The 14,917-nt window shown below is 43.3% G+C and overlaps 1 protein-coding gene across 1 annotated transcript; it reads left to right on the top strand.

Moving 5' to 3' along the window:
- The first annotated feature begins 1,985 nt into the window (after positions 1 to 1,985).
- LOC122616276 (glutamate receptor 1) lies at positions 1,986 to 12,833 on the top strand. The gene is made up of 13 exons (XM_043791678.1): positions 1,986 to 2,174; positions 3,942 to 4,094; positions 4,420 to 4,547; positions 6,480 to 6,609; positions 9,057 to 9,310; positions 9,692 to 9,877; positions 9,966 to 10,205; positions 10,418 to 10,778; positions 10,888 to 11,150; positions 11,215 to 11,673; positions 11,737 to 11,981; positions 12,075 to 12,468; positions 12,536 to 12,833. Exons 1-13 carry the CDS (start codon positions 2,048 to 2,050, stop codon positions 12,569 to 12,571), a joined length of 2,976 nt encoding a protein of 991 aa, XP_043647613.1. The 5' UTR covers positions 1,986 to 2,047; the 3' UTR covers positions 12,572 to 12,833.
- The last annotated feature ends 2,084 nt before the right edge of the window (positions 12,834 to 14,917 follow it).

Raw genomic sequence — 14,917 nt, 5'->3', positions numbered from 1 at the left:
ATAATTAAATAGCCAGAGCAAAACGCAAAAAAAAATGCCAATTAAAATGTATGTACGTTTGCATTTAATAATTGCACCACAGCAAGTTTGTTTTTAAGCTTATTAAATACAATAGAAAAAGAAGGAAATCTCTATAAAGACTTTTTTTTCCAGTTCCCTCGTGCTTTCCATTATCCTCGAGAGTCGTGAAAATCGCAAGTCATAAATGTTTAAATGGTGCCATCCAAAGTGGAGGAAATGGCAATGGAAGCTGAGCAGCTAAATACCCATAATGCAGTCATGGGAAAATGGAGGGAAATAAACGGGAAGTAGGAGAAAAAATATTCATTGATTTTCTTAATTAAAAAATTTCACCATTAACTTTTATGTTTATCGACTTGGCCCCTAATCGCAGTTTGCCTCCTAACTGAAAGGTTAAGTCAGGAGCTGTCGGCATTGTCCTGCTCCTGCCACTTCCTCGCTCGCACTTCCTGTGCGCATTATAAACTAATTACAGATTATGACGATAAGTCGACAATATGGGTCGCCAGCTAGGAGTAGAGATGTCTCATGATCCGTTTTATATAGAGGAATATGCTTTATTATACCCTAATCACATATTAACACCTTAATATTTTTAAGGAAATATCAAATAAGTGGATCAACTCAAGTTGACACAAGTCAACAAACTAGTTTAAAAAGTGTAATATACTAATATAAGTGTATCTTATATCTAAATGTTGATTACAGCAATATTATTATTGCTAGTTAACAAAACTTTTCTCCCCAAACCTGGACTTATTCGATGAATTTGTAAGTCCATAGAGGCATTATAAAACTGCCAAGATGCTTCTCCTTTTCTGGTAATAACAGCTCCAGTTGGAAATTCCGCTGGATGAGCTCCTTCAGCCTTGGCGCACTTAAGATTGTTTGGAAAATTAAAGCCTGTTAATGAGATTTTAGTACGCCAAGCCGAAAGGAAAGTCGCCCCGGTTGGTAATGGCGCGTAATTGACAACGTAATGAGATTTGTTAAAAGGATTGTTCGTCCAAATCATTCGTAATTACCAACAAAATAAAAACGCGACGGCGCGTTGCAAAAACCCGAAAATCACCGCTCTTGCACCCAGCAGCGCCTTCACGCCCACTTTTCCGCACCCGCCTCCCAAGCTGTTGTTATCAATTATGCAGCCCAAAAACGCAGGCATAACGTAAACAAACATTTAACCAGTAACCTGCAACTTGTGTGGTGGCCAAAATGCAGTAGGTCAGTTACAGCATCCGGCTCTCATTTTCCACCACTCTCCCTGGCGTTCTCTCATTTCCACTCTCTCTCTCGCTCTCTCTGCCTCTCTGCTTTGCAGACTCCTGAGAGAGCGGGAAAACTCTGGCTTTTAGTACAAAGAGCACAGCATCCCTTGGGCGAATCTCTCGGCTTTTCATGCTCCCTGTAACCCGGACCACAAGGCGACATTGTGGTTGTGTCGCCGGGTTTTTCCGGAGCCTCGTATTACTGGCCAGCTTAGGAGTTTTTAGTGCTGATTACAACGCGTGTCCGTTTGGTTGAAGTGAGCGGATGAACAGTGTCGAACGTTGATTTTCCGATTTTCTTCTAACTTGGAAATCGGCAGTGGGAAATCCCACTTATCGAACCCGAAGTTAAAGCCCAACGAGCCCAGGCGAATTAAAGCGAGAAAAGCATGTGCAAATATAAATCAAAATCTCCGAAAAAAGAAGTCAAGTCCTTTAGGCTGAATAAATAAATCCAATACAAACAATAGTGGAATTAAATAAAGCTGCCAAAATAAACAAGAGAATTTTATTAACTGCCCCCCAAGAAAAGTTGCCCAAACAAACAAAACTGTGTAACACATAAAAAAAAGCCATTAATGCGAGCTTAAATAAAGGAAATTACAAAAATTTAGTCAATAAAAGTTTAACCAAACAAAATAAAGTGCAACGTTTTGCGTGATGGCAAAACCAATTTAACCAGCAAATACACTTCATTGTGCTCGAAACTCAAAGTGGAAAAACTTGGCGAAATAGTTGCAACAAGCTACCAGCGCAAAATGCATTCGAGGCTTAAATTCTTGGCATATTTACATTTTATATGCGCCAGCAGCATTTTCTGGTCGGAATTTAGTTCAGCCCAGCAGCAACAACAGGCGGCATCGTTAACCGAGAAAATACCATTAGGTGAGTCTCAACAGCGTCGCCAAAGGAGCCACCAAGCTACCAAGGATCCTTGTACTATCATGTGGATAGGGAAAAGGAGCAGCAGCAGAAATTGTCACTTACACTGCACTTGCAGCTGGGATTTGGCCAAAATGTGCTGCTCCTGCTCCAGCTGCTGCTTCAGCTCCTGTTGTTGTCCCATGTCCTTTGCTATGTGATTCCCGGAATATATTCCTCAGTTTCCTGCCATGGCTCGTTGGGGAAATTGGGTATGGCTGATGCCCAAAGATTATCCCTGACCTTCCTCGCCTCGTCCTGTTTTCGGCTCAAAGTATGCAGCATGATTTTCAGTTGAATTTTATGTTCAATATACTTCACACGTCGCAAACTAGACTTCCTCCTCATGGCTAAACAATGAGTGTTACATATTGGCTATATTATTTTCTTTTGATTGCATTCTTTAATTCCAGAGAAATTGTTCTCTGATATTGGTGTAGGTGCGGGTATGTTTCGGTAGGTTTTTCCTCAAACACAATATCAATTTCCATTCGCAATAATTAACTTGATTAGCTATATTTATCATACAAACTACTTTTTGCAATATTCCTGTTGTTTTTGTTATGTTTTTGATTACTTTTTTATACTTTTGGGATATTAATAGCTTTGGTTAGTAGTTTACTTTGCAATTTGGAAGAAACTTTTTATTTTCTTCAAGTTGAAAAGTTGGAAAACTGCTGCATAAGCAAAGTAGTTACTATTTATTTCGTTTCGCTTGTTTTCCTCTTGATGTTTACATTAATGTGTTTGAGTATTTATAAATTGAAAGAATTAAGTATATTTAAGAAATAAATCAATTTTGCTATACTTAATATTTCTTTATAGAAGACTGAATGTTTTATGAATTATGTGTATCAATAAGTGCATGTGCTATAACATTAAATTTCATTATGATTACTCTTGGTCTATATAAAAGAAGAAATATTTAATATTGCATCTAAAATGTATGATGAGTCTCATTCAGGACCTGGCTGGAATATTCTTTGCATTTTCAACGAACCCACTCACAAAATACCCGATTTGGCGTCGAAAGTCGCTGCAAGAACGACTTGCCTGGTTGCACTACATTTTATTTTACGCTTTCCTGCCTTTTTTTGCCACCTTATTTTTATTACACGATGGCGTTCAGTCATTGCACCTGCAGTCATTTTGGCCCCATGCCCCGCAATTCCCACCCAAATATATATGTATATACATATATGTATATCTGGTTGGTGGCTGCTAATGTGACAGTCATGCTGACTGGCTTGCACTCAAATCCGGGCTTCGCCATGGCGACTGAAATTGGGCTGGAGATGGGGGATCCTTGCTGGTATGCTCGTATGTATGTATGTATGTATGTATGTATGTAGGTGCTACCTGTGTTCAGGTGCCATGCAAAAGCGCAGCACAAAATTGCTGCATCAACACTTCGTTTGCGCTTTTTGTTGTTGCCTGTCGGGGCGGCTTTCCTCGCTACTTGCAGGTGTGTGGTGTGTGTGTGTGAGTGTGTGTGTAAGTATCTGTGTGAGCCGGGTGCCTTTGTGTGGGTGTGACATTATGCTATCATTTGTGTACATATTTGCTCTGTGCGCTTTTTCGTTTAATATTAACAGGACCGTGTCAAAAGCTGCCTAAATATTTAACGAAGCAAAAATATTCTCACTGACGCTGAGTCTGAACCCTCCCCTCCTTTCTATTTCCCCTATTTATTTATTTTTCATATATTTTTCTATCCCTATCTATCCGCAGGTGCAATCTTCGAACAGGGAACGGATGATGTGCAATCAGCCTTTAAATATGCAATGCTCAATCACAATCTGAATGTGAGCTCTCGACGCTTCGAATTGCAGGCGTATGTCGATGTCATCAACACAGCGGATGCATTCAAATTATCCCGCCTGAGTATGTGTTTTTTTATTTTTTTTTACCAAGCAATCCTTCATCAGAAAAGAGAAAAAAACGAAAAAAAACACCATTACACAATACCTGGTGCCCCATTAATTATGTGCATTTTTTATTGAAAATTGGTTTTACCTTACGTCTCCACTCCGCACTCAAAGCTGCAATTTAATTGTGCGACCTAGACACTGTCTCCGATCCCTCTTCCATTTCACCCACCCACTCAACCACTCACCATCAATTTTCCACCCACTCTGCCATTGAAAACGAGAAAAAAAAGCGTAGAAAAAGAAAAAACACAAAACGAATTTATTACTGTAACCTACAGTTTGCAATCAATTCTCGCGCGGAGTATACTCAATGCTGGGCGCCGTATCGCCGGACTCCTTTGACACATTGCACTCCTACTCGAATACGTTCCAAATGCCATTTGTGACGCCCTGGTTCCCCGAGAAGGTAAGTTCCATACCCATTGGTACATAAACTAGTTGTAATAGTAGTAGTAGTGGTGCATGCAGCTGGAGGGGCGAAAAGAAAAAGGAAAACTGTCATATGTAATTGATTTCAGAGTCACTGTGCGCAATTATTTACATTTTGCGGTTTTTATGTGAGCGATAGGGCAGGTGGTTTGGTTGGGGGATGTGGTTAACTCAGTTATGCGTTAATGAAGTTGGGCAAAAGGTTGATGGAACAAAGGGAAAGTTTTCAAAGTGCCAACGCATATTAGTGCCAGTGGGAGGTAGTCAAATATTTAATTGTGCGCTCGGCTGCCTAATGAAGTCGGACATTGAACGATGTCATATGACGGCGTATAAATTACTGAATTGAAGAATGAGCAACTTTATAGAGACTTGTTTTAAAGTGAACTCATGTTTTACGGGTTTGACATTTAAAGTTACGTTACCAAATATATTTATTTTATTTTTGTTTGAGACTTAGAACTATTGTGGTGTTAAAGCCTGGGCCTTTATTGATTTTTGCCAGAGGTATCATGAATTTAGGATTTCGTGACCGGATCCTAAGTATAAAATGATAAGGGCAACAACACGTAGGAATTATAAAAAGATTTTACGATTTACCCCTTTTGTCCACAACCAGACGGGTTTTTATTACAACTCACATCCAAGAGTCCCCAAACAGTTTTAGATTTTCAATTACCCAATCGCATTAGCCGGGGATTGTAACACACACAGGCCACACAGGGAAAAGGAGCAAAAATTCCCCAGCTAATCCGAAACCATTTTGTAAAAATGAAGTCATTGCATAAAGTGGAGCACTGGGTGTCGTAGCCGGTTCACAGTTCACAGTTCAAAACAGTGCCCAATTGTGTGTGTTCGCTGTGCCCTCAGACAGTGCACTAAATCAAAGCCAAAGCACAAATCATAATAATTGTAATTTGAAGAAAATTTACTACCAACGGCAAACAAAGCGGACAACAGTTGTTGTTGTTGTTCTAGTTGTTGTTAGCGACTGTTGCTGTTGTTGTCACTTGCGAAACAGAAAGCCAAACGCCAAACGCCATCCGGAAGACAATGCCAAACGGGCGGCGAACGAGGAGCGCCTGGGACTCCTACACTGAGAGCGAAAAAATTTATGACACGCTCTTGGCCTCTTTTATTTCAATCACTATAAATCAAGATATGGCGGCGGGGGCAGAGTCCGCAACTGGAGGAGGAACTGGAGGCAGAAAAGCAGTGGCATCCTCCGACTCACCAGCTCCAACTCCAGCGCCAGCTAGGAAACACCAGCACACACATTCCGAGATTCGCACATACTGACTGCGCATTTGCGTGCTCCTCGCGGCGCTGTCGTACACAGAGAAAAATTATGAAAGTTGGTCAAGGAAAAATTGCATTGTACTTTAAATTATAAGAAAACGCGGTGTTAGTAAAAACATCCTTTGATTGGAAAGCCATTACAAGGCACCTCTAGATATAAAGAATTACGAAGTTAGATTAGGAATTTAGGATTATAGGAAAGGAAATAGATATCCTTATGATACAATTAATTCATCAATATCTTTAACAGATATTGGTAATGACATAATATTTAATTCGACTTTTGTACCGACACGCGATAATTATTGATCAGTTTCTGTCACTGCTCTCGTACGTTGAGCTCAGGGAAAACGAGTATCTGTGTGTATCCCTGTGTATCGCCTTGAATGTATCTGCTTGTTGGCGTCGCCCCACCGCCCCACCGCCCCCCGAACACCCTGCCCGCCCCCCTCCGATGTGGGCACCCTACATAAACTTACATGCATGTCGCTGGCGGGGGCGCAAAGCGGAAACGCGTTTCATTTTATTATTGCTTCATGTAGCGTGCGCATTATACATTGTTATAGCCGCCAGTTCACGAGGGCCATGGTTTTGTTTTGCATACTTTTAGGTGCTCACGCCGTCGTCGGGTCTCCTGGATTTCGCTATCAGCATGCGTCCGGATTATCATCAGGCGATTATCGATACCATCCAGTACTACGGCTGGCAGAGCATTATTTATCTCTACGACTCCCACGATGGTGAGTACACCAGCCCTACACCACACACACACACACACACACAAATATACATGTGTATATATCATATTCCCATCCTTCACCACGAAATTCAGGCACACATTATCTCCCCGACTTGTTTGTTTGCCCATTTGGTTCCTTTGTGTTTCGATTTCATTTCATTTGACTTTCATTTGCCATAAACAAATAAGGCCTCGAACGGCGGGGAGTGGATTTAAGTAGCGGTTATGGCAATGTTTTCGCTTGGGATTAAGTGTGTCAGCGCGAGGGTGGAATAAAGTCTTACCAAGCACATATAACAAATTGTGATAATCTAACTTAATTACAATCCATCGAAAGGTGTAGTTCTTACAAAAATACATATCAAATTTTATTTAAATAAATGTAATTTATCATTTCTTTTAACTTTAAGTCTTAAAGCCTTAAAGTTTGTGTAACCAGATGGTGACTTTACATTTCTCACTTTGCCCATGTTAATTTTAGCCATTTCCTTTTCTATGTGCTACCCCTATTACACTTTATTTTTAATCCAGCGACCTCGGGCTCGTGTCTTTTCATTTCTGCTAATATGTAATTAAATAAGCGGCACAAATAGCCCCGTGCGCCTGCTAAAAAAAGGAAAGAGGGAAAAGGGAAAAAGGACTCGGCAGACAGGGCGCTCAAGTGCCTTCAAGAGCGCTCTTTCGAGTGGCTCCTCAACGGGCTTAAGCAGCCTGGAGAAGGACACACGCACACACAGACACACGGACATGCGAGGATGTTCGACGCACACATATGCTCGAGTTTACCCGCTCTTTGTGCGTGTGTGTGTGTGTGTGTGCATATATGCTTTGGGTCTTAGGCTGCTTTTTGTTGTATTGAAATTTATTTCAAAGCAATTTCCTGCCGTCTACGTGGGACAATACGACGACGGCAACAATTACGGCCAAAGATGAAGACATCAGATGGAGCAAAAGACAGAGACGAAGCCACACACACACACACACACACTTACACACACACAGATACACAGGAGGCTCTGTTAAAAATCTCATATTACGTATACGCCGCAGTGATTTTTTCCTTTCGCGTTCGGTCTCCATTATAATGAGTTCACACGCCGTTGTAAGTCTGTGTGCTTCTGTACGAGTGTGTGTTTGTGTGTTCGTATGAGTGTGTGTGTGTCATGTGTTAATGACTCTGTGTGAAATAAAATTTATGACTTTATGCAACTGCTGCCCGCGCGCTACTGCCTTAACATTATTATTATTTTGCCTTTTTGGGCCATTTTTTAATATTTGCCTCGGCGCCGAAAAGTAGGCCGACATTGTTGCCGCTGGCATTCGTTGCAGGAAAAGGAAATGCCGCAGCAGCACTTGCCTCGCTCTGCAGAGTAGCGAAGGCCCTCCATTCCGAACCATTTTCCATTCCGCAGCCAGATTTTCTTGTTTTTTTTTGCTTTTTTGGCCGACTTCGAGTCGGGCGTTTACATTGTTAACGAAAGGCACAACCAGCACCACAGCGGGACTTTATATTTTAATGCCGCTGTCAGCAGTTTGTTGTTATTGCTTTGTTCAACGCCCCAAACAACGCCTTTTGTGCCTTGTTATCACTTCGACTCTGCAGAGTTCTGGTTTGGGTGCAAAATGGCTGAACTGAAACTGCTGCACACGGCGACAAATTGGTAGCATATTTTTTGGCGCATTCATGAATGCCGAAGGATAGTGCTACACCCCATCGATCCTGCTCGACTATATAGGAAACATTCAATAAAACAGCAGCCCCGCACGCAATGTGGGTTATTCTTTTTTGTCGTGGCTGCTATTTATTGAAATGTTACCAGCACACCACAAAAAAGTACTTCAATTGTGTGTGCACTTCCGTTTCCGCTTTCCACGCGAGTGTGTTTACTGCTCCTGCCTTTGCTCCGTTGTGGGTTTGTTTTTCCACTGTTTTCAGTTTCGTTTTTTCTTTTTCGCCGAATCAATGCAGGCAGCAAATCAATGACAACAACAACATTGAGGGCCATATTGGTCGTGCAACAAATGGCGTGTGAAAATATATACATTTTTTTCCGATTTCGTTTCGTCCTTGCGGCTTGCGAGGGTTTCCAAAAGGGCGAGTGAGATTGAAAGATGACATGATGCTTCAGCTTCGACTGCGGGCAAAAAATAAGAATGGAGAATATGATTAAATGACACATGCTTCCCGCAGAGAGAGATAAATCTATTCGTATAAATTCATTCAGCTTGGAAATTGTTTATAGATTGGAAGCATTATCATAAAACGCAAAGCCGTCATTCTCTCAGTCCGCTGCATTAACAGATTGTGTTTTTTATGACGCCAAATACCCAAATACCCAGATACACCTTAATCCACACTCCGCCCACCAAGAAAAACACACACACAATAGCCACACACTTTTAGCTCTTTGTTCAACTGACTGACAATCGCTTTCGGATGCCCCACAGGCTTACTACGGCTGCAGCAAATCTATCAAGAACTGAAGCCCGGAAATGAAACGTTCCGTGTGCAAATGGTGAAACGCATCGCCAACGTAACGATGGCCATTGAATTTTTGCACACGCTGGAGGATTTGGGTCGCTTTAGCAAAAAGCGCATCGTGCTCGACTGCCCGGCGGAAATGGCCAAAGAGATCATCGTCCAGCATGTGCGGGACATCAAGCTGGGCCGGCGCACCTATCATTACCTGCTCAGCGGACTGGTAAGTGGAGGCCGCTTCCCCCTCCCCCTCTCCCATCCCCCCTCCCGCGGGGGAAACTTTAATGGGGAATTATTGCTAGCTTCCGGTTGCGCAGATCCTTATGCTGCTAAATCCAGGAACTTGGGATTGTAAAGGGTATTTCGTATGCAACACGGTTCGCGAAGCTGAAAGTTTACTTTGAAATATATCCAAATTTTATACGGGCTTCATACTTTGCCTTGAATACTATTTGTATATTTTGTTGCCAGAAATCCTCGATGGTTTTATAAAAGAGAACATTTGATTAAGTCTTATATATATACACTAAGTTAGATTTACCGGTTACCTTAAAGTCGTCGCAGTCGGTCTAATCCTTCCACCAATTTTTTCCCGCTGCCTCAGGTCATGGACAACCACTGGCCCAGCGATGTGGTCGAGTTTGGGGCCATCAACATCACCGGCTTTCGGATTGTCGACTCTAATCGGAGGGCGGTGCGTGATTTCCACGACAGCCGGAAACGTTTGGAGCCAACCGGCCAAAGCCAAAGCCAGAACGCAGGGGGGCCCAACAGCTTGCCGGCCATTTCGGTAAATTGTCAGCCGTCATTGATTTGTTTCGCCTGCAACTCAAGTTTTTTTCCCCCGTTTCCATTGCGTTCTCTGTGATTTTTCACAGGCCCAGGCAGCACTGATGTACGATGCGGTTTTCGTGCTCGTCGAGGCCTTCAATCGCATTTTGCGCAAGAAGCCGGATCAGTTCCGTTCCAATCATCTGCAGCGCCGCAGCCACGGAGGCAGCTCCTCCTCATCCGCCACAGGCACCAACGAGTCCAGTGCGCTCCTCGATTGCAACACCAGCAAGGGCTGGGTCACGCCCTGGGAGCAGGGTGAAAAAATATCCAGGGTGCTGAGAAAGGTGAGTGAGAAGCAGGTTACATGATGTCTAAATGGGAATGGGTGCAACTTCAAACATTATAAAATATTTAAGAAATTTACCCAGTTAATAAGGTAACTTATACTTAAAAACAGAGGGTATTAAAATTAAGTAACTAAAATTTTCCGATGATTGACTAGTAACTCTTTTTTTGCCATGTGCATAACCTGTGCCCTCCTTGCTTGATTCACCAGGTGGAAATCGACGGTTTGTCGGGCGAGATCCGTTTCGACGAGGACGGACGCCGCATCAACTACACGCTGCACGTGGTCGAGATGTCCGTGAACAGCACGTTGCAGCAGGTGGCCGAGTGGCGTGATGACGCCGGACTCCTTCCGCTTCACAGCCACAACTACGCGGCGTCCTCGCGTTCCGTGTCGGCCAGCACCGGAGACTACGACCGGAATCACACGTACATCGTGAGTAGTCTGCTGGAGGAGCCCTATCTGTCGCTCAAGCAGTACACCTATGGCGAATCATTGGTGGGCAATGATCGATTTGAAGGATATTGTAAGGACTTGGCCGATATGCTGGCAGCTCAACTGGGCATCAAATGTGAGCGTTGTTTATAACTCTTTTCTATAACCTATTTCTAGATTGCTTATGTAGTTCTAAAGTTCATTTTAAGATTATTTGTTAGTTTAAATAACCACTCCGTTTGCAGATGAAATACGCCTGGTGCAAGATGGCAACTATGGGGCGGAGAATCAGTATGCTCCTGGCGGTTGGGATGGCATGGTGGGTGAGCTGGTCCGCAAGGAGGCGGATATAGCCATCTCGGCCATGACCATTACAGCCGAAAGAGAACGGGTTGTAGACTTCAGCAAACCCTTCATGACCTTGGGCATATCCATTATGATCAAGAAGCCCGTGAAACAGACACCAGGTGTGTTTAGTTTCCTGAATCCCCTATCCCAGGAAATTTGGGTAAGTTGTGTGGTAAGCAATTATCCTTCATTTCTTATCCTAATGCATTGATAACCGCTTTCAGATAAGCGTGATTCTCAGCTATGTGGGAGTTAGTTTTGTGCTGTACTTTGTAACACGTTTCCCACCCTACGAGTGGCGTGTTGTGAGGCGTCCACAGGCGGATGCCACTGCCCAGCAGCCACCGGGAATTATTGGAGGTGCCACTCTAAGTGAACCGCAATCGCACTCGCCTCCAGTTCCACCTAATGAGTTCACTATTTTGAATTCCTTTTGGTATTCCTTGGCTGCTTTCATGCAGCAGGGTTGCGATATTACACCCCCCTCGATTGCCGGAAGGATTGCAGCTGCCGTCTGGTGGTTCTTCACCATCATTTTGATATCCTCGTACACCGCCAACTTGGCCGCTTTTCTCACAGTGGAGCGCATGGTGGCGCCCATCAAAACGCCCGAGGACTTGGCCATGCAAACGGAGGTGAACTATGGCACTCTTTTGCACGGCTCCACTTGGGAATTCTTCAGGGTAAGTTCAGCACCTAGTTATTTCTTTTGTTTTCCCTCCTTATGAAAATAAGTGAACTTGCAGCGCTCACAAATCGGTCTGCACAATAAAATGTGGGAGTATATGAATGCCAATCAGCACCATTCGGTGCACACCTATGATGAGGGCATACGAAGGGTGCGGCAGTCCAAGGGAAAGTATGCCCTGCTGGTGGAGTCCCCCAAAAATGAGTATGTAAATGCCAGGCCGCCGTGCGACACAATGAAAGTGGGCCGCAATATCGATACGAAGGGATTTGGCGTGGCCACACCCATAGGATCGCCACTGAGGTAGGACTTCGATAATAGTTATTTTTGGGTTTTTAAATGGACTAAGACTTTCGTTGGTATATAACTGCCTGCTGTTAACCTTTTAAATTACAGAAAACGTCTAAACGAGGCCGTGCTAACGCTAAAGGAGAACGGCGAGCTGTTGCGGATTAGGAATAAGTGGTGGTTCGACAAGACCGAGTGCAACCTGGACCAGGAGACCTCCACGCCCAACGAGCTCTCGCTAAGCAACGTGGCCGGGATCTACTACATCCTGATCGGTGGCCTGCTTCTGGCGGTGATTGTGGCCATCGTGGAGTTCTTTTGCCGCAACAAAACCACGCAGCTAAAGTCGCCCGGATCCAATGGAGCCGCCGGCGGAGTGCCCGGAATGCTGGGCTCCTCGACATATCAAAGGGACTCCCTTTCCGATGCGATTATGCACTCGCAGGCCAAGTTGGCGATGCAGGCGAGCAGCGAGTACGACGAGCGATTGGTGGGCGTTGAGGTGAGCTATCATGTCGGAATAATCCATCGAAAATCTCCACAAACTATCCCACTCGTTTAACCCCCAGTTGGCCTCCAATGTGCGGTATCAGTACAGCATGTAAGAAGGCCGCTCGTTCGCCGCACGAGTAACTTGTAAATAATTAAGGCATTATCCGATAACGATGAAAAAGGCATAACTAAACAACGCTGGCAATCAACTCTCGGCTCAAACAAGGGGTAGGCGGCGTTTCAAAAACTGTACAGAATAACCATGAATAATTGCTATTGTATTTTTGATAAATGTATACAAAGTGAGTGCATAAATTAACTATAGCTACGACTACCACTACAACTAAACTAAACTGTACATAGGTTAAGTGAAAATTATCCCGAAATAAAAAATAAAGCGTATGTTTTAAGCAAAGCTTAAGGTGGAGTTTCCTGTAAAGAGCCTGTTGGCTCCACGTGGCGTATGAGCGATGTGGTGGTATGTATGCGAGTGTGCGTGTGTGCGAAAGGTAAGCCGCTTAGTTGACTTAAAGTTTTAACAAAACCTGGGAAGGGCAAGGGTAAGGGCAAGGGGGCGTGGCAGTGCCTAAGAGGCTTTCAACTCAAACTTTGTGCGTCTGCGGTAGTTGTAACCGATTTACCCCCTAAATTATGTATAAGCATCCCCAACTTAAGGTAAACACATGGCATCGGGATAATCCGTGGCCACATTCTATACCCAACTATGCATATATTCGGCGTACTCGTGTAGTTTTTCCCGCTCGATTGCCTCAATTTTAAATTGAAGTTCGAATTAATGTAAGCTAATGCAAATATAATTATTTTAATTGTTATTTCCTGTGCGCTTGTTTGCGCCTGTGTTTGTGTGTTTGCGTTTGTGTTTGCTTGCGCGTTTGCGGTTTTGCTGATTTAATTAGATATCGGCAATCAAATGAAATGGAATTTGATTTTGTATAAATGTCTTGCAATTATTTTAATTTCACTGAAATTGCGGCTAAATCGGCTTTGCGAGAATTAGTGTTATTTGATTTGATTTCGTTATTTTTATTCCAATTGCGGCCGAGCGTTTTGTGTCGCCACCTTTCCAATGTTTTGCCCGTTTGCGTGAATTTCTTTTTATTTGTGGCCTAATTTGCACATTGTTTGCCAGCGTTTTTGGTCGGCTTGCTAGCGAGTGCTTAGAGGCTTTGTTAATTTGTACATACAAGTGCGTGGACAAATAAAATTGAATTGGCTTGGCCTGGGGGCGTGGCTGGCCCTTCGATGCGAATCGCACTTTTATGCAAATTTACTCCTTACCCATCATCAAGACAACACAATGCCCTGACTGCCGAAGTTTTCAGTGGGAGTGGGATGAAAAGCGTGAGGAAAACTTGCTGCAGCGGCTTTGGGTTTGCTTTAAGTATCTGAGTATCTGGCAGCGCTTTGCATAAATTTTCCGGCCAAGTTCGACGGAGTCACGCGCCAGTTTTGCAGCTGCAAGCCGAGATGATTTGCCGAAAAGCCAAATGGATTTAGGACACACAGTAGGCAGTATTCTCGTTCGCAGTCCTTTCTTTTTTTCCTGCATGGCGCATTTAATGCCACAATCGATTTTTCAATAAATTCAGCAGCCAAAGTTAAAAGCCACAAATCGGAGCGAAGGGGGGGATGGGAAAAAAATACCCAAACTTGTGCCGTAAATTTTCATATTTATTTATTTTGTCAATCCTTGTGCGCGAAAGCTGAAAGTTTCTCCTCAGGAACGAAATGCGATAAAAGTATCTGCATAGATACATGTATGTATCTCCGCATGGGACTTTGCATTCTGGCTGACAGATAAGCGTGGCTGCTTCTGGTAATGGCCAGAAATCACAACGGATTTCTTGCGGTGCCAACTGTCAGCGGGGTGTCCTCCGCAAAAGGATCCATCCTTTTGCTGGATTCTTTGTCATCTGTGCCACGCACTCGCAATCAAAAAATATAATGCCCGAACTCCTTATGCGCGGGAATTCCTATATTTGCGAGTGTGTGTCTCGCATGGAAACTCATAATATTTGCAAATGATGAACGTGAAAGTTTTTGATAAGTTTTTCGGGGGCAATGCGCAAAAAGTTGCAATAAACTTGTCGTAATGCCACTGTTCTGTGAACCAACACAAACAAGTCCATAATTCTGTTATTGCTAAATCTATGAACTTTTAGCTGAAAAGGCTGACCCAGCATTTGTGCAATATGAATTTTAATTTTGACAAAGAGCTGCCACACACATTCCTCTATTAATTAACCATTTAATGGCTCTATTATTGCCTTTGTGCTCGCTACCAAAATTGATAAAACCATCAATAAATTGTGTTCAACAATACTATATATGTATATATAACTAAAATTGTTACATAATTAAAAGGCAACCGTCCATTAAAAATACAATTTTTGTCTACATCTGCTGTCAATTGAGCGCCGTTTTTAAAAACTATTACC

Source organism: Drosophila teissieri, chromosome 3L (assembly GCF_016746235.2).
Source record: "Drosophila teissieri strain GT53w chromosome 3L, Prin_Dtei_1.1, whole genome shotgun sequence".
In the NCBI taxonomy this organism is placed as follows: domain Eukaryota; kingdom Metazoa; phylum Arthropoda; class Insecta; order Diptera; family Drosophilidae; genus Drosophila; species Drosophila teissieri.
This window is presented reverse-complemented; position numbering and strand designations above follow the sequence as displayed.